The following is a 20,578-nucleotide window of genomic DNA, read 5'->3' as shown; positions in this document are numbered from 1 at the left end:
TCCATCCCCAGCATCCTTGTAGGCTCCCTTCAGACACTAGAAGGCTGCTATGAGGTTTCCATGCAGCCTTCTTGTCTCCAGGCTGAACAGCCCCAATTTTCTCAGCCTGCCTTCATACAGAAGGTGCTTCAGCCTCCTTGATCATCCTTGTGGCCCTCCTGTGGACTTGTTCCAACGGTTCCATGTCCTTATGTTGAGGACACCAGAACTGCACACAATGCTCCAAGTGAGGTCTCATGAGAGCAGAGTAGAGGGGCAGGATCACCTCCTTTGACCTGCTGGTCACGCTTCTTTTGATGCAGCCCAGGATACAGTTGGCTTTCTGGGCTGCGAGTGCATAGTGAACCCGGCTCATGTTCAGTTTCTCGTTGATCAACACCCCCAAGTCCTTCTCAGCAGGCCTGCCCTGAATCTCTTATCTGCTCAGCCTGTAGCTGTGCCCGGGATTGCCTGATCCAGGTGCAAGACTTTGCACTTGGCTTGGTTGAACTTCATGAGGTTGGCATCAGCCCACCTCTCAAGCATGTCAAGGCCCCTCTGGATGGCATCCCTTCCCTCCAGCATGTCAACCAAACCACACAGCTTGGTGTCGTTGGCAAACTTGATGAGGATACACTCAATCCCACTGTCCATTTTGCCAGTGAAGATTTTGAAGAGGATGGGTCCCAGCACTGACCCCTGAGGGACACCACTCATTACCCGTCTCCAGTTGGACATTGGGCTGTTGACTGCAACACTCAGTGTGTGGCTATCCATGTAATTCTTTATCCACTGAGTGGTTCATCCATCGATATTTCTCCGGTTTGGAGACAAAGACGTCTTGTGGGATAGTGTTGAATGCCTTGCACAAATCCAGGTAGATAACATCAGCTGCTTTGCCCCTATTTATCAGTTCTGTAGCCCCATCATAGATGGCCACCAAACTCATCAGGCATGAGTCACCCTTAGTGAAGCCATGCTGACTGTCACCAAGCACCTTGTTGTTTTTCATGTGCCTTAGCATGGTTTCTAGGAGAATCTGCTCCAAGATTTTGCCAGGCACAGAGGTGAGACTGAGTGATATGTAGCTCCCTGGATCTTCCATTTTCCCCTTCTTGAAAATGGGGGTTATATTCCACTTTTTCCAGTTGTTGGGAACTTCACCTGACTGCCATGATTTTTCAGATATGATAGTGGCTTAGCAACTTCATTTGCCAGGTCCTATGGGACCCATGGGTGGATTTCATCAGGTCCCATGGACTTGTGCACATTCAGATTCCTAAGATGATCTTGAGCCTGATCTTCTCCTGCAGTGGGCCTAAGGCCTTCATTCTCATAGTCCCTGCATCTGCCTTCCAAGGCTTGAGTGGAGTGGTAAGAGCATTTGCCAGTGAAGACCGAGGCAAAGTCATTGGGAACCTCTGCCTTCTCCAAAACCAGGGTACCCAGGTTTCCTGTTTCCTTCCAAAGAGTGCCCACATTACCCCTAGTCTGTCTTTTGTTAGTGACATATATAGAAGCCCTTTCTGTGATTCTTGATGCCAGACCTCACTGCTGGTGAGTGTGAGGTCAAGCATGGCACCTCTCTTTGTCGGCTCTTCTCTCACTTGCAGGAAGAACTTGCTTTCCACGCAATCAAAGAACCTCCTGGATTGCTTGTGCTACGTTGGACATAGTATAGATACCTGTACTTGAAGTACACCCAAATTTCTTTTCTTGAAGTGGGAGATCTAGATAATGCCACCAGATTGCTGGTGTCTTCAGCTCTTAAATTGAGCTGAAATTGCTGACCATTGTTTCATGTAGCAAGACAGTTTCCCTTGACTAGGCAGACTAGCTCTTTGATGTATTATGTCTTTAAATAATTTGCTTTTTACAGTAAAACTCAAAAGTGGTGGAATTTAGTAGCTGGCTGAATTATGAGAAGGTTTTGGGGAGTTTAAATGATGCTCCAGTGAAAGAGAGTAGATATGAACAAATACTGAGATCATTTGACAGTAATATTAAACACTAATCACTTATCATATTCAGTTTGTAGAAGACTATGAACCTACCAAGGCTGACAGCTACAGAAAGAAAGTAGTTCTCGACGGTGAGGAGGTTCAGATAGACATTCTGGATACAGCAGGACAGGAGGATTATGCTGCTATCAGAGACAACTATTTCCGCAGTGGGGAAGGGTTTCTTCTAGTCTTCTCCATAACAGAGCATGAATCTTTCACAGCAACAGCAGAGTTTCGGTAAGTAGTTTCTATCCCATGCAGTGAGGATTATCTGGTTCCTATATTGCTCAGACAACTCTTTTTAAAAGCTACAACTCTTCTTAAAAGCTACAACTCTTCATCCTTTTGTCTGCTACCATTTGGTCAACAAAAGTGGCAACCCAACCATATTGCTCTCAGTAACTGGTAATGTAAATCCTAGTATCCAGCCTCTGGCTTTAGTTGTCTTCATGCCTGCAAGTTGTGAGTACATTACACCAGCAGCAACTTCAGGCAAGTAATAGATTCTTGGACTCCTAAAACATGTGTGTTCAAGCCAATTTTCAGTCTTCATGGATGTGAAATTTAATTATCCTAGAGCAGTGCTTCTAGAATTAAGCTTGCCTTTTGGCCAGGTTTCAGACACTGTATTTGCTTACTGCTAGAAGCAGGTGCTCTAAGGAAAGGAAGGATTAGCCTGTACTCTCAGGTATGGATTGGTGCCAAGCAAGGGTTGGCAGCCAAGTGGTACTATTGTAGGCAGATGCATTCCTAGAAAGACATGCAGTAGTAATAAACACTTCCATTTTTGTTCTTGGGATTAGCAAGTCTAGTGTGAAAATCACCAGATTGAGCACAGAAATTGCTTGTGATTCATAAAAGAAAAACAAGGGGGTTATACCGTTATTCTGGTCTTGGAATTCATGTAGCCAGGTTCTTCAGGGCAAGTGTTCTAACTCTTATTTGATAATAGTTGTTGCCTCAGTGTAGAAGGTAATCCACAGATTCCCTAGGACAGCTGTAAACTTGATGTAAAACTTGCCAAAAAATAGGGAAGTGTTAGGAGTTCCCTGTGTTTGCCAGAAAAAAAGCTCTGCATCAGTCTGCCTTATGTTGCAGAGCTGTTCTGCTTAGTTTGCTCTAACTGGAGTACTGAAAGGACTTAAGCAGTTGAACTGTTGTGGGGCTGCAAACTGAGTCTTTGGACTGTTGCTAGCATAAGATGAAGAAAAAAGTCAGATACAATTAGAAAAGAAAACAAAACATAAAGACACTTGGAAGTAGCCAGCCTTGGTTTTAGCTTTTTGTGCTTAAGCAAAATAGGTTAAACCCAAGGCTTAAGGCTTTGGATGAAAAGGAGTAGGAGTGTTTATCTTGGCAGTTTGTTTTTTTTTGTCAGACTTCTGTGACTAGGTTAACTGTGTTGGTTTAAGATTCCATCACAACAAAACAGTGAAAAAGGCAATACTAGCCCTGAAGATGAGCAAGAAGGACCTGAAAGCTCCTTGGAAAACCCTTCCCCAGGAAGGTGGAGGGAATAGGTAGTATGAATCACCAGCATCATGGGCTATTGGCATTATTGATTCTCTAACTTGTAGAATTCTTAAATTAGAAGAAGTCGAATACTGAATGATCTATGGGCTTGTCTTTAATCCCTACCTCTCATGCTACGCATTCAGTGCGTGCTTTTGGTGCCTCTAATCTGAAAATGTGTGAAAGTACAGTTGAACGCAACACCAGATTTTCTGCTTCAGTGTTAACACTATTTTAGATTCTCATGTACTCTATATATATTCAGTTACTTTGTGGATGGAAAGTGCATTTGAAGTAGTGTGGAAACTCTGGGATGAGGAGGTGTAGCACCATGGTCACGCCTAGTTTGGCTCTTGCTCATAACAAAATGCAGCAATCTAAAAATAACTAGACTGGTACAGTTATTCCAGTATCCTAGATGGACAGCAACACGTGTCAGTCTAGTTTCAACCTGTTTCTCTCCAGTAATAGCACAGAAGTTGAGACTGACATGTGTTCTTTCCCGGATGCTGATAGGTCCTAGATTACATGATATTGATGATATTGTGATAGATTAGAATCGTAGAATCATAGAATAGTTAGGGTTGGAAAGGACCTCAAGATCATCAAGTTCCAACCCCCCTACCATGGGCAGGGACACCTCGCTCTAAACCATATCACCTAAGGCCTAGTCCAACCTGGCCTTGAACACCGCCAGGGATGGAGCATTCACAACCTCCCTGGGCAACCTATTCCAGTGCCTCACCACCCTAACAGGAAAGAATTTCCTCCTTATATCCATTCTAAACTTCCCCTGTTTCAGTTTTAACCCATTACCCCTTGTCCTATCACTATAGTCCCCAATGAAGAGTCCCTCAGCAGTATCCCTATAGGCCCCCTTCAGATACTGGAAGGCTGCTATGAGGCCTCCCTGCAGCCTTCTCTTCTCCAGCCTGAACAGCCCCAACTTTCTCAGCCTGTCTTCATATGGGAAGTGCTCCAGTCCCCTGATCATCCTCTTGGCTCTCCTCTGGACTTGTTCCAACAGTTCCATGTCCTTTTTATGTTGAGGACACCAGAACTGCACACAGTACTCCAAGTGAGGTCTCACGAGAGCAGAATAAAGGGGCAGGATCACCTCCTTCGACCTGCTGGTCATGCTTCTTTTGATGCAGCCCAGGATACGGTTGGCTTTCTGGGCTGCAAGCGCACACTGCTGGCTCATGTTCATTTTTTCATCGACCAGCACCCCCCAAGTCCTTCTCTGCAGGGCTGCTCTGAATCTCTTCTCTGCCCAACCTGTAGCTGTGTCTGGGATTGCTCCGACCCAGGTGTAGGACCTTGCACTTGGCATGGTTAAACTTAATGAGGTTGGCATCAGCCCACCTCACAAGCATGTCAAGGTCCCTCTGGATGGCATTCCTTCCCTCCAGTATATCAACTGAACCACAGAGCTTGGTGTCATCAGCAAACTTGCTGAGGGCGCACTCAATCCCACTGTCCATGTCAGCGATGAAGATGTTAAACAAGACCGGAATATGATACTGATGATGATGATATGATATTGATAGATGATATGATAGGTCCTAGATGATATGATAGAATGACAGAGGGTAGGCAGATTAATGCTGATGGTTCAAATACTTTCTTGGAGTGTTTGAAGGAGTAAGGTTGCTAGCATTTTAGTTCAGCACTAGTTAATAACTCCTTTTGTGTAAAGTTTAGGTAGCCATTAAGAATTATCTCTAACTACTTATGCTGTTCCCAGTCTACTGCCTTGGCAAATCCTTGATGTTGTCCAGATCTGTTCTGAAGTGGGATATAGACTGGGATATCTAAGATGATGACTGAATGCCAAGGAGAAACTTGGCAGATGTGGCACTTGTGTTCTTCAGATGGGAGCTCCTGTTGTGAATTGCTTTTCTGTCATGATTATCTTATTAGAGATGAGTTAGTAATTAAATGGTAAAACTCTTTTCCTGGAAGTGTGAGGCTTTTATTAGCATAATGTGTTAAACTCAGAATAATTTTAAAGTGTGTTCAACTGTTGGTAAATATACATTTATGTACTGTTGTAAACACTAGTAATATGCAGACCACTTTATCCATTCCTGATAATGGTGTGGTTTTGTTGCTACTACTGACACAGCTATTGTTGTTTTGAATACTTGATGCATTAGGGAACAGATCCTGCGTGTGAAGGCTGAAGAGGATAAAATCCCTTTACTGGTAGTAGGAAACAAATCTGACTTGGAAGAGCGCAGACAAGTGCCTGTAGAAGAGGCTAGAAGTAAGGCAGAAGAGTGGGGTGTGCAGTATGTAGAAACCTCTGCCAAAACTAGAGCGAATGTAGATAAGGTAAGACAACATCTGCTCAATTAGATTGTTGTTTAGTAGCTGAGCGACTAATTCTTGATTCTTTCTGGGATAAAAGCAAATCCACAGTTGGGCTTCTGAAAGCCTACATTGTAAAAAATGAATTAACTTACTGGAATGTGTACACTTAAGCAAATACCTAGCTTAGAGGAACCAGAGACATGTTGCATGTTAATGTTACTGTCTTGTTTTAACTGCTTGTACCTGAACCAATAGCTTTCCATTTAGTTTAAGTATTCTCTGAAGTATGCTTTATTTATAGGTTGTCTAATTATTATAACAGCAATAAACGGCAAGCTATAGATACTTACAAATTGTTCCCCTTCCCTAAAAAATGTGTAGTGTGGCTGATGCTAGAGATTTCATTCTCTGTTTCCTGCTAAGACTATTTTGAATTGCAGGAAGAATTTTTTGCTGTGTCCCTGGTATGTTTTGACTTGCACATGCTGGTCTAGGACAGTTATGTTTCTGCTGCTGGTTTCTTGCATAAACAGTTGTGGTGGGTTATTCTGAAAGAGATGAATTATGACTATGGAGTGCTTGTCCAGTAGTAGGGGAAAAAAACAGTTTCAAGCCTTCCCTTCATTCTGTGTGTAGTGGAGTTTGTTGGTTTTTTTTGTTTGTTTTTTTTTTTTTTTTGAAGAGGATTCCTTTTTGTTTCACCAATCCACTGAAGATCTGAAATTACTCCTGGGCCCCTTAAGGACTCCAAAGGTGTTTAAAAATTTAAAATTGAGCAGTTTTCTCTTTGATAGAGAACATACACATTCAGTTGTACTCAAGCTCTTCTAGGCAGTTTCCTGTTCTTCTAGTCTATATTGGTTTACTAATGGAAATGCTGTTTGTGCATGTTACTTATTTCTCTCATTTGTTTAACTTGAGTATATGAAACTCCTGAGTTGAGATCTTTTGCCTGTAAGGGACATAGCATGATTTCAACTTGGTAAAGGACCATTCTGACTTGTAAGTCACTGTCACATGCATAAACTGGGTGGTGTAGTAAAACATGAACACCTAGACTTGCTTTTGTTGGTAAGCTGTCTCGTGACTAGCAACTGCCTGCCTGCTTTATACTTTGACTAGTTTTCTGATCAGTTGGGTTTAATAGCAATCTAGCTGTGAGTATGGAATATACTACTGTGGTGCTCTAGGCTTGCTCAGGTTTTATCTAACTAGTTCATGTGGCATACTGGTTATTCTCTACATAAGCACTGCTTTGTGTGTGTTAAGACAAGTTATTGGCCATTGTGGTGATTGTGCATTGACACTGTAACAGAATTAAAAAAAAACACTTCAGAGGGTTTTGAATGATCTATTCTATTCTATTTCTGATTAGTAGCATGGTCTTCTGAGTATATGACTTGTGTTGCTCCCCATTAAAACCAGAAAAACATAACTCTACAGTTGACACTAATCTGTTGTTCAGTAATTCTAAAAATAATTTTTTCCAATACCTCTCTACAGTAAAACAGCTGCTGCATCTGAGGTGGTATGTACTGAGACATCAGGTGCACAGGGATGAAATCAGCTAAAACTTTAGGGTAAACACCAGAGTAATGGAGTTTGCTGGATCTTTCTTATAATATAGTCTGAGTAGTTTTTTTGTTTGGGTTTTTTTTTGTCTCACACTGTCACTTGAATGCTGCAACTTTTCTATTATAAAGTAGGAAGATCACTGCTGAGAAGAATGTGTTTGTAACTGTGTGAAAAGGACTGGACTCTATATACTTCTTTGCATAGTTTACAAGAGTTATTTATCTGGAAGTGTTTGCTATACACAGATAAATATTCTCATGAACTCAGAATAATAATCAATAAAAACTGTTAAAGCAGGGCTGTTGAATGACTTGATAGCCAGGTAAGATTGTGCTTCTTGCCACTATTTGACATGCTGCATAATTCTGATGTTGAGTTTGTCACTGGGATCTATGTCTAGACTCGCTTTTGCTATATTAGGTGCAATGTGGTACTGCAATGTGATGCTGAATACAGTGGGTTTCATCTGTTTTCTGGTGGCAGATCTTGTTTTAATCTTTATTTTTCCCTCCTAGGTATTCTTTGATTTAATGAGAGAAATCAGAGCAAAGAAAATGTCAGAAAACAAAGACAAGAATGGCAAGAAAAGTGGCAAGAACAAGAAAAGCTTTAAAGAAAGATGTTGCTTACTGTGATGCTTGGGAACTGTAAATGTCTATCTGCAGGTGTCATGGATAAGATACCACTAAGGATATTGGGCTGGATTCATGAAAGGAAGTCTGTATTGACTCCCTTATCTTTTGCTTTGCATATCACACCTTACAAATGTGAAAACAGAACTTTGAAACCATTTCTGGTATCCAACAAAACCTATGCCTACTGAAACTGAACAGGCTTTGTCTTCCCAGTGTCTTTCGAAACTAGACATAATTTCAGACCTACAGTCCTTCTGCTTGGTTATACAAAGTACTTTTATATTTCTTCCTAGTTTATGTTAATGTTTCTCTGAATGTTTATCTTGAACCTCTATTAGCCTTAACAAGCACAGGTGTTCAGGTTCAAACACTTTTTCTCCCCCTGTTGCTACCCTCCTTGATGGTGCAAACTGCAGAAAAGCTCGATTGACATCCGATAAAGGGTTTGAGTCCATCTTCTGTTAGTTGTTACTTATACTTCTTATACTGAAATCTGTTGGCTTCTTCCCTATGCTCCATGTAAGAAACAGCAACTGACAGTTGAGAGTCAACTCAAAACAAAGTTTCTTCTGTGTTCTGTTTAGTCAATACAGCATTCATGAATCAAGCCTATGAACTCAATTCAGACTTACTTAGGCAATGCAAAAAAAAAAAATTATTTAAATATTGGCTAGATGCATTCCCTTTTGGTCTGTCTTCTTATCCTTAAACTAATGGTATGGGGTGAGACAATTGCTATAAGCCTTTCTACAAAAGGAATAATATTGTTAACATCTCCTTCAAATGCTGTCCTGGGTTTCTCCCATGTTATGTGGCTAAAATCAGTTACACTTATGCTACATCTATCATCCTCCCCTCCCCAGTACTGGAATAGTGAAAATCAAAGTGTAGATTTCATCATTTTTGTTTATATGGAGTACTTGTGATAATGTCGAAAAGTGGGAATATCTGCATCTGTCTCCTGTCTTGCTGAAGACAAAAACATTGAGTAAGAATGGGTCACATCATACAATCATGTCTTGGAATAAGTGAGGCATACATGCTACCTCTCAATGATTAGCTGGCTAGTGAGTTATGGTGTCAAAAAGCAAATGAAGTTAAGCAGTTGCCATATCTGTTATCACTGTTAATTTTATATGTACTGTTTCTGATGCACAGCAACCTAGCACATGGGGATGCATGCTGAGTTTTGCTGGTCATGACATTGATCAACAAAACCCAGCCTAGAAATGGAAAAGTCAGTACTTTGGTCTTCTTGTCAGCTGACTAAACTGAGCTTTCTGATTCAGCTTAAGTACAGTTGCCAAAAAAACCCACTTCTATCACTGTGGAAAGTAACTGTCTCTTGTGGAGTCTATCAATGAATTATGGTTATCTTCTGTTTTGAAGCAGTAGAGTGAATTTTGCTTAACCTCGGTGCTTGGAACACAGTTACTTGGTGAAAGGAATATGCTGTGTGGCTGTTCAGTAAAGTACACTGCACCGCTAAATTAACAAATAGTTTCTTCTTGAGGTGAATGAGTAGTGAATACTGTTTCAGTGCTTAATATTGCAATTTGAGTTTGAAAAGCAATTTTTTGACATGTACTAGATTGCTCTTGTGCATTCCACCTCTGAACTTGGCAAAAAGATGTGTTAGATAGCAGAACCTCTGTTGGCTTGAGGTTTCACAGGGACTTATTGCAAACTCATTGTCTTCCATAACTAGTTCAACTTGTCAGGCAACACATTGAATTGGGGAAACTGTACTAAATAAAAGGTGCTGTAATCTTCATTCTTGTCAAGTTAAATTCCTTCTTTGTTATCTTGTATGGGCAGAAAGAGTGGTAACCAATTCTGGAAATACTTCTCTTTGAACACTGTAATTTATCGGTATTACAAAGCCAACTTGACAATATAGTTTTGAAGTAGAGGCTGGGAGCCTGCTGGTAGAACTTGTCACTTGAGCTCTATCGCCTGTGTGTAAAGCCTAAGCACTTAATGGGGCACTTGAAGCTGTAACATGTCTAACGAAGTGTTACAGTCAGTTTCCTCGGGCTTCCATGTTTAAAGAAAACCGAGTGTATATTGTGCATACAGTAAATGCATGTCTCCTAGAGGAAGATAACTAACTCACTTAGGTTTGGTTTTAGTTGAGACCTAAAGGTTAAGTCCTTAATTAACCTAAAGGGTAAACAACAGTTGAATTCACATGACAAGCTTATCTAGGTCAGACTCCTCTGAGGCTGATTGTAAAATGTGCCTAACTCCTTGCTGTATGAATAATGAACTCAGCAAATGAACAGCACAGCTGTATTGGCTCAAGAAACTTGCATGCCTTGATCATTGATCTCTTTAGTATTAAGGTACCTGACAGTATTTGATAGGGCAGATTTAATTTCTGCTCAGAGAATAGTCTCCCATTGATCTCTTTTAGTCCATGTGCTGTTCTCACTCAGGTTATTTTTTTTTTTTTCCAACTGATAAAACTCCACCACTGAGGTGGATTTACTTGGAAAAAGGTGCTTGCTGCTTTATGGGTTGATATTGCATCTCTTCAGTATTCTGCGCTTGTTACCTTTTCCAGAAGGACTGAGCCTGGAGACTAAATACAGCAGCTCTTCAGTATTCCTCTTCTGTACTTGTGATCTACTTCAGTTTAACTTTCTAGTTACAGCTGAAAACATTATAAACAAGGCAGCTACCTTCGCTACTTCATAACAGTGAGCAACAAGTGTTCTGACTTGTACCAGGAAAACAATAAAACTGCTCTGCTGGACAGTAAAACTGCTCTGCTGGACTGGAACCCTGTTGCCTCCACCTCATGTCATGGAAGTGCCTAAGTATAACCTTCTAAATAGGGGCAATATGATTGGAGGGCCCTTGAATGACTTCCAGGTCTGCTTCAGTGAACATCAGTGGACATCAGTATCAGGTGGGTTGACTAGAGTGAGTAAAAGATGGCACAAAGAAATGCTTCCTTTGGACTTGAGGGCTTCCTGTGAGCAGAGTAAATGGAGCTTTGGCTTCTAGTCTAAATGAGTACTTGCACATCAGGTACATCAAACACAGAGGACTTTGGTAAGGAGGGTATTTGTGGCTGCCTGCTAGCTGTGCACTGTAGCTGAGATAACTGAAGGCTGTATTGAAGCTGATATATTCTAAGCCTTTGCATGTTAGGTAATTAAAGACCAAGACTTCTTTTATTCAGTATAATGTGTTTTTAAATTTTTCTGAAGCACGGCTATAGGGAAGTAACTGGATATTTGAAGCTGGAGGTCATGTAAAACTTGACTATGCACTTGCACTTAAGCATTTAAAAATTATTTTTGTGTAATGGTTTAACAATGGCAGGGAGCATGCAGTCTTCCATATGCAGCTGAGGTGTTAATGTTCAAGTGCCTCAGTATTCTGATTTGAACAAACATCTGTGAGAAAAGCACCCATTATAATGGGGGAAGTATATGAAAAAAAGCAGGTTAACGACTAGGAATGCAGAGGCAGGCTTGACTCCCTTCTCTTTTTAGAGGAGCATCTCTCCAGATCTGAGTACAGATGCAAGATGAGCACATCTTCAGTGACTTGGGCTGTATGTATTCCATACAGACTAATATGTTTTTACTGCAATTACTAGGCGAACATTTGGCTTGATGAAGAGAGGAATGCATATGTTTGCAGGGCATTAAATTTCAGTAAAATGTTAGTAACCATGTGAAGTTCCAGTTGAACCGTATTTGGCTAAATATAATGTTAAAGATTACTTTAGGTCTAAGGCACAAAGTTGTAATCTGGAATGCAGGAAGAAGTGCATCTAACTAAATACTCACCAAGATATTTTTTCTTTTTTCTAAAGATTTCCAAAGCATTAACTCAGTACTTAGGGCTGACAGGCTTATCAATTCTTTCTCAAGAAGAGGATACTGTTTATCAATTCAACGCAGAGTTCATGTAGACAGAAGCTTTCTTTAATTGCTATAAGCATATGTTGCAATGTTCACCTCCTGTTGACTTTATAGTTGGGAGAAGGAGGGAAGAGGAACAAAAAAGCTCTGATTTTTCACTGTAGTTTCCACACTTCATGGAAATGGCAGGTGTTTCTCTTGGGAGGGGAAGGTGTTAAGAGATAACACCAAGAAAGAGGTTTAGTGTAAATGATTGTGATTGCAAGATTTAATAAAACTGCCTCTAAACTATGTATGCTATACTATGTAAATTTGTTTTCTTTAGAGCTTTGTTTCTAACTTGCACAAGCATTTTTCATGTCTAAAACTTGTCACTTTTCATTATCATGCTAATACAACTGATTTGTATTACTATTGATAATAAAAAGAAAACCGGACAAAATATTTGTTTGTTACTGATTTTTACAGCATTCTAAAAGCATGTCTAGTCCCCAGATTCTGGAACCAGATGACTGCTGATTTTTTTTAAGTGTCTGGAAGTAACCTTTGTATCAAATCTGTAACGTTTATATTACAGACTGTGGAAAGGAGGGGAGGAGGAGGTGACTGAGGACCTCGTCATCAGTTTTCCGGAAATAGTCTGCATATGTTTTGGGACCAAACTGGTACAGTAGTTTGATTCATTCCTAGTTCATTTTCCACAACCTAGTTGGATTAGACAGCTTGTATCAACTGTATAAATGACAAAGTTGCTTTCCTCTTTAGTCTTATGGTTCAAATAACAGAATAAGCAACACTGTGTGAAAAATTTGATTCTTAATCTTTTGAGTGTGCCAGGTTCCATTCTCTGTTGGTTTGTGATGACCAAACTGCAGTAGAGAAGCTGAGATGCCTCTGAGGCAGGATGGTTCAGAACAGATTTAGTGTACTGTTATGCTGCTTAACTTGGAGTTGCATAGCAGTAGGACTCACAGTAAATTTCAGGTGTAGTTTCTGCTGTTACTCGTGTACAAGTTGGAAGCAGAACATGTCCTAGCTGATGACTTCTGGGCAAGGATTGCAGCAATTTACATAATCTTATTTATGTGGTGTTTGCCCTGTGTTTCAGGTAGGTATGTAAACCACTGTGCCACTCCTTTCCAGTAAAGTAATTTTTCTTAATATGCTGCATCAGAGGAAAAAGGTAGTGTGAAAAGTGCTGTGTAGGAGGCAGGAGAGGGTTCTGAGGACAGCTGTGTTCCATAGCTGTACCCAAAGCCCAGAATGGCACGTTTTTCTTCAGATGCTCTGGATGCTGGTGAGATACAGGCCTTCCTTAAGTTATAGCAGGATGGGACCGGAGAATGATTGCACACATACAGCTTGGCTTCTCCCTCCGTGCTTGCCTGTGCTCTGCCCCAGCCAGAGCACTTAACTAGTGTGGTTCTGTGTGCTAAACGCTCCTAGGATTCCTGGGATAGTACGGGCACCTCTTCCTGAGAACTGTTGGCTCCATCTTGTGGCTTTAACAGTTAGAAACTCTACCATGGAGAGGGGCTGTTAGCATACTCAGACGAGCATATGAGTAGCTGCTATTAATCTGCTACCTGAATTACACGTAAAAATCCATTCTAACTAGATTCTTTTTTTCTTGTTATTCTGCCATATGATTCTCTCATGCAGCAGAAGACCTTGTTCTAAATGAAAAAATTCCTTTTGCTTGCACATGCTAATGTTAATTCTTAGCATTCCAGTGTGCTGCAGAACACCCAGTTCCTCATGAGGATGGTGGCTTTACAATTTCTATGGCATTAAACCAGTTTGCATTGCAAGTTTAAGTTTGTTCTTCTCACTGAGCATGGATTTGAATGCCAGAAAGAATACTCATTGTTCCATGGGACTGTGCAGTACTTCACAAAACATTTTGTTTCTAAGGGTGACTAAAGATGCTGTGTTTTCTTTGAAATAGAAAGTCTTAAAGGGAGAGGGATGTAGAGTATCCTATTTAATTACACACACACACACACACTCCCCCTAACCCTGCCCCCTCAGTGTCTCTTTCCTCCAAACTACTTAGTGCCTGTTGTGGGAATAGGATCTACTAGGGAAGTATCAGCAAATAGCCCCTTAAGCCTTATAACTCTGAAGGGGGTTGGAGGTAAAATGCTGAGGTGAGCCTGGGACCATATGCTCTACTTGTCTTCCTGATAAAGTTGATTAATCTCCAGAGTTTACAGTAAGTTCCCTTCAGTGAGCCTTGTCACTTAGCTTTACTTAAGGCAAAACCATGTTTTTTATATAATCAAAGGAATTTATAGAGTTTGTTTTTAAGGTCTAGAGTTCAGGGTATTGGAGGCTTTATGCATGTTGGTTTCATTCATAGGCCAAATATAAAAATTAAAGGACAAACTTGTATATACATGTAGTATTGAGAGACAAGGAAAGTTACTCCCTACTCTTTAACAGTGCTCTGTTCTTATTTTAAAAGGAAAACATACAACAAACTGAACTTGCTGCTTGGATAAGTGTTTCTCAACATGTGGTCTGTAAGAGTGCTCTGTACCATGATTACTCTCACCACAAAATTATGGCGTTACACTTTTGTATGTGTAAACAAGGAAAAAAACTGTGGACTGGGGAAAGGGGTAGTTAGTTAAAAAAAAATAGCCAAACTTTCTTGCTTCTAAATGAAATCCATCATGGCAATGTCAACTAAGATAGACTTTTAGGAGCAAATCTGCAGACTGGCTGGCTCTTCAATTTTTAGAAGGGCTGATGAGAACTTGAGAGATGATCCTGGTCAGACAAAGACCTCCCTGACCAAAGTATCCTTGCCCAGAATGACAGGATTCAAGTTCAGAAGTTAAAAGTTTGTTTCCTGCTTGGAAGGTGGAGCTATGAAAACAAAAACCTACTAGGTTGCCTGCAGGGTGAATTAGGTGTTTAGTTTGAAATACAGCTATAATAGTGCCCTCGTCAGATGTAGAAGAATCTTTCTGTGGCCTCTGTTTTCATCATCTTATAGGCCTGCTTAGATCTTTGTCCTTGGATGTTCATCTTTACCCCTAGGGTTTCAAATAATCCTAATTCTACTTGAGTTCAGACAGCTTAACTACATGAGCCCTTCTTTCCTTTCAATACTGCTGACTGTATTCCAACTAGGTACTGAGCAGTGCCACTGGATGACAGGCACTTGTGTTCCCAGCTACAGTCAGCTGCTCCCATTTCAGCTCTGGTGACTGCAGGACAACAGAAAGTGATTCAGACTATGGAAAGAACAGGTTCCCACAGTAAGATTTATGCGCACTAGGAGAGCTGGAACCTCCAGACTTTGCTAACAAAAGCTGTTTCCTATCTGAGGAACATGAAGTATGTGATTCAACTATTCCTGCAGCCAGATTAGAGCTTTTTTTCTTATGTGGTACCTTCAGTAAATCCATTTGAGGAATGACAGTAGTGCAGCAAACAGTTGTGGAGCAGAGGGCTAACACTGTGCCTGTTTGAGTTAGTTTGATTTGCCTTTTTTTCTTTCCCTTTTCCCTTCCCCTCCCTGAACAGTATGGAGGGAGCAGGGCAAGCAGAGCTTCTCCTGCGTGAGAATAAAGGCCACATTTGCAGCTTTGCCTCGGGAGCTTGAAAAGCATAAGTCAGGCCTCCAAAACTACATTTGGTTTAGAAATAATGAGATGCTTTAGAAAATGAAGTTGGAGTTCTCTTTCACAGTCTTTTTGTTTCCAAGCCTTTTGAGTACACTTGCTTCATGTTTGGAAGCTTGCTTTCTTCAACAATGATGGTAGAAGTATTTTCTCAATGAAAACAAAGATGTTCTTGTGCTTGCTGATTCCAGCACCTGGGGCACAAATGTTAAAATATTGTAGCATTTGGAGAGGAGTGGAAACAGGACATGCAAAACACTCAACTTTGAGCCCCACTTCCACTGGGTCACCATCCTCCGCTGTAGGAATCCAAAGGATTGCAAAAGCTGAAGCATAAGGACCCCCTGTTGGTGGTCCCAGTGTCTGTCTTGGCAGCTTGCCAGGAGCCCAAGGGATGCACTTAATTTTCTTTATTCATTAGCATATTTTTAATCAAATCCATCAAACCACAATGTTTCCACATGTCTCTCCCATGGCAGATGAACAAAAATGGGTCAGTGCTCAAATGTACCTTTAACACACTGTAGTTCTGCAGCTTGTGCCTCTTCACAGCTGCAGTTGCAGGACAGCAAATGACCTGTCCTCTGTACCTGGTGAAAACTTCTGATGATATGGATTCTCTCCTGAAAGAAGAAAGCATGTGGAGTTTGTGCATGATACAGACTGCTTTTCACCCACTGCCCCATCAGAGGGCAGGAAGAGCTGCATCTGAATCCACTCCAAATTGGTTTCAAGTTTACAGCATTTGTTTAATGTTAATTTCTAGTGAATAATCAAGCAGATGCAATGTCAAGGGCTGAATTCCCTGTCCCTAATGAAGTTTCAAGACTGCTTACACCTAGTTTAATAATAGGCTTTTTAGATTCTTGTCACCTGTAACTTACCTTCATATACCTCATGCTGCCAGCCCATCTCTAGCCAGGCAAGGAAAATGTTGCAGTGTTGAGATCATGTTCACACTTGCAGCTGAGACATGTCTTGCCTTGTTTCTTATCTCTGAATTGTTCATAACAAGAGCTAAGTAAAAATTACTCTTCATGTTTTTTACATGAGCTTTCAAAGTTGGTTCTGGGTGGGGTAAATATTGCATCAACACCAAGTTAAAACTTATCTTTTGTTCTTCTTTTTTTGGAAAGGAATAGGGATGTAGGTTCCAGGGAAACAGTCTTCCCCATGAAGCAAAAAATTGATAAAGTCCAAACTATTAAATAGGTTTGGACTATTTGAAATGTGAATCTATTATAAAGGGGTGCATTCTTTACTTTCTGTTATTTTCCTTCCTTCCTCAAAAAAAAAAAAAAAACACCAAAAAACCCCAAACCAACAACAAAACATGACTTTGAGTTAAACAAGTTGATGAAGACCTATCCTAAATGTAGAAATTGGAATGGGCTCGTAACTAGGGAAGCAAAAAGTGGAAAGCTCTGCAGCATGGAGGCCCGTTTCCAAGCAGCCCCACCTCTTCTGGTAACCCTTTGCTGCTGAAAGCATCATCACCCCAGACAGGCTGCAGCAAGTGACACATGTATGGAACAGCCCCTGCTTCCCTCTGCTGCCGGCAGGTTCTCCCTTTCAGTTGTCACAGGTTCCTTTGCAGTTCCTCTTTTTTTTTTTTGGGAGCTAACCCAAGGGATGAGAGTAGGAAAGGTATTTTAGCAAGATTGCTAATTTTGGCTTCCCAGTTAAAGGTGCTAAGAATTTCCTGCTGGGAAGGCCTTTTGCATGTATTTTTGTAGGGAGCTCAAAGCTAGAGTATAACCTCTAAAGCCTTGAAGTCCATACTAAGATGAAATTTTCTCTGCTGTGTACCAGGTGCTCTCTGCTAATAGCAAAACATCCCAACCATGATGATGACAACCTGTTTACTCCTTCCTTGTTGCATGCCTGTGATAGTTCACAGCAGCAGCCATGTTACAGGCAAGTACTCTGCTTCTATGCTTTTACTTTTCTATTCATTTAGCTCTACCACTTCTGCTGTAAGAACCATCTCTGTTGACTGCTACCAATCATTTGCTTACTTTCATGTCTTAATACATACAGAATCATGTGTTTGCCTTGCCTAAATCCACCTTTACTTACACCTGTATTCTTTTCATGTTAACAGCTACTGTTAAACAAATTCAGCCCTGTTTCCTAGACAGAAGATATGTTACAGCAAGACAAATCTTGCTACTGGCTCAGTCCTGCATGTTTGTGCTTTCTCATTTACAGAGGGGGAAGAGTCACTTGGCTACCCTAAATCATGATCTCTCTTCTGTAATGCCTACTCTTTGGGCAGATTTGGATCTGTACAGCATTTATCACAATGGTTTGGACTCTTGGGGGAGCTCCATCTGCTATTGCTTTGTGGACTGCTAGCATGGCTACGGCTGTGGTGGTTCAGCTTGGGGAAAGCAGACTAATAAATGTCTTGGGCATCACTGTCAGTGTTGCAATGCCTCTTCTTGGCATCCACCCTGAATTCCAGATATTTGCCTTCCGTGGTAAAGCTTCCTGCACCCTGCATTACATCAAAATGGCAGACACCAAAAGCCAAGAGGCTGCTTCACTGCCTAAGCAACCAATGGGGAGCATAGCCTCTTAAATCTACCTTGTCTGGGGGCTTAGGATCCCTCAGGATTCACAATTTAGGCCCTCTCTTGGCTTTCTTCCAGGAGCAGAGCATGGGTCCATTTCTGCAATGGAAAAGGCAGGGTGGTTGGCAGTGCAGCAGTGTTTTGTATACACTATGCTCACTGCTCAAAAGGCTAGGGCCGAGCATGGGGAATTTCACATGGCTGAATTCCCTTCTGCCCCAGGGAATGTGTATATCTCCTCTCCCAGCAGAGTGCATTTTCCAGAAGGGGGAATTTGTGCCAGGGAAGGGACTGCCTCTGTCCTCTTAAAGCTGGTACCACATGAATTGGGTAGTTCCAAATATTTTGGCTAGCAAGGTGTGAAGCAGGGAGTCCCAGCCTTGTGGCTTTCTGAACTGTCTGTTTAGAAATCTGTGGGATTGTGTTCCCTTTGGTCATGCACTGACTTAGCTGGAAGCTTAGAGTGCTCCTGTCCACTCCATAGCCTGCTTCTCCTGAAAAGACCTGACCTGCCCCTGGTGCTCCTTGAACTCCTTTCAGGCCAGGAAGCAGATTGAGCCCAGCTCTTCCTTTCATGAACCATCGGACTGCTGACTAAATTAAGGTATGAATAAAAATAGCCTACGCCCATCCTCTCCACCCACCTTGAGCTCTTTTTGAATAAGGGAAGAAAAAAAATTGTATTTATTGCTACATCTTTGGACACCTGATCTGGAAGGTGGGCAGACTGAAAACACCTGCTGCACTGAGTCCTCAGGGAAGAAAGTCAGATGTTCATCTAGTCATCGTAAGCAACTGAAGTCCAAGATAGATGCTGCAGGATTTATAACGTTCAGAGGCTTTTGGCTTTCCACTAGAGCCGGTGACAGGCACCTGAGCCTCTTGAATGTATCATTGTGCAAGTCGCTACCACATCAGATGCTAAAGGTTTCTTTGCATTTTGCTGTGACATAAGTGATTTTAAAATATAAAGTTACATGGGAGGAGGAATTTGCATCAGTGGAAACCACAGATCTTACAAATTTGAAGTTGAACTAGCAGAAATTGAATAAGGCAAAGCAGTGTCTTCTGTCTCCTTGAGCTTTTCCTCACCTGCATGCACAATATAGGTTGTACTGGGAGTGACAGGGAGTGGACATAAAACAAGCATTTCTCCGAACTGGAAACTGCGTGACAGCCTTGTTTCTCATGATATTTGTCCAAGTAGTTCATCATGCTGTGGTCAGTTCACTTTGTTGCTATCCATGTAAATAGCATGCAACCATACTAGTGATACTAAACAAAATATTCTTTCTATTGTGACTGCTCACCATAGGCATTTCTAGTCTCCATTTTGTGGTAGGGAACATGTTCTGACACAAGGAACACCTAAGAAAATGAAACAGTAGCCCTTAGAACTGCATTATGAGCCATCATACTTAATGCTTGGGTTTTTTTTATGTCATGAGTTGGAGACTATCTTTTCTCCTTCTCTTCTCCCCCCCCTCCCTCCTGATGAGGGTACTGTGATGCCTAAATAATTGATTATTTTAGATTTCCCCTAACCCTGACATCTGGAAGAGCTGTGGCTATACAAAGTACCATATACTGCTAATTCTTTATACAGCCCTAGGACCTCTCACTCTGAAGGACTAGACCTCTTGAACTCTGGACCATGACTACCTTCCCATTCCCCCCAAAAGGCCACAGTAAATGAGGTCTTCTTGGAGAAGTCCAGCTGTGTGATAGCAGCTGCTGCCTTATGCTCCCCTAAAGGGAAAGTGGGGCCTGTTTTGGGGCATGATGGAACCAACTGGCTGCAAGCCTTTCATTTTCTCTATCTCTGTGCCCTTCACTGCTCTAGTAGAGGTGGCCCTGCAGATGAAGGTCCCAAAGGATGTGCAGCAGCCAAATACAGCCTCTGCTGAAGGGAAAACTTCTGCATGATTCAGAGCAAGTACCACTTTACAATAACCTTTAGTAAAGAGGAGCTGAAGAGAATAAAACAACTAATTGGTTCTGCATTGGGATGCTTTAGTACCCACACTGAAATTTGGCCAAGGAAATGAAGCTCACACCTTTCACTGTTGCACACAAATAAACCAATATTTCCAAGGGATCTTTCACAATTAGCATTGGTGAGGATTTATCACACATAATGTCTAAACCTGAATGCACCTGGCTCTGGTATGGGATCATTGGTGATTGTTTGTTGTTTTTGTTGGGGTTTTTTAATATTCCATTTTCAGCTGGAAATTACTGATGTGACCAAAGTCCGATTCCCTTCAGCAGTTTCTCCCTTCCTCCCCCCACCTTTTCGCACTCCCTGAGGTCTGACCATCTGGAAATCCTCCTCCACCTCTTCATCATGTGTGAATTTCCACCTAGGGCTGAAAGTGTCACTGTACTAAAGTGTGATGCATTAACACATTGAGGCAGAAAGCAGAGGGGAGTTGGGGATTATAACACTTCATGACCCACTCTGCA

At 41.4% G+C, this 20,578-nt stretch overlaps 1 protein-coding gene across 3 annotated transcripts in view; it reads left to right on the top strand.

Moving 5' to 3' along the window:
* Nucleotides 1-9,794, top strand: part of RALB (RAS like proto-oncogene B) — a 57,159-nt gene extending 47,365 nt beyond the window's left edge. For all 3 annotated transcript variants that reach the window (XM_061370112.1, XM_061370111.1, XM_061370110.1), the window contains 3 exons: nt 2,011-2,219; nt 5,654-5,831; nt 7,901-9,794. In XM_061370112.1, the coding sequence (XP_061226096.1) occupies nt 2,011-2,219; nt 5,654-5,831; nt 7,901-8,020 (507 nt within the window). In that variant the 3' untranslated portion in view covers nt 8,021-9,794. The remainder of the gene's footprint in view (nt 1-2,010; nt 2,220-5,653; nt 5,832-7,900) is intronic.
* The last annotated feature ends 10,784 nt before the right edge of the window (nt 9,795-20,578 follow it).

The sequence above is a fragment of the Neopsephotus bourkii genome, unplaced genomic scaffold, assembly GCF_033783945.1.
Source record: "Neopsephotus bourkii isolate Nb327-2 ecotype Australia unplaced genomic scaffold, CSIRO-AGI_Nbou_v1 NB_1526, whole genome shotgun sequence".
In the NCBI taxonomy this organism is placed as follows: domain Eukaryota; kingdom Metazoa; phylum Chordata; class Aves; order Psittaciformes; family Psittacidae; genus Neopsephotus; species Neopsephotus bourkii.
The sequence above is the reverse complement of the archived record's forward strand: the minus strand, read 5'-3'. Positions and strand labels throughout refer to the sequence as shown.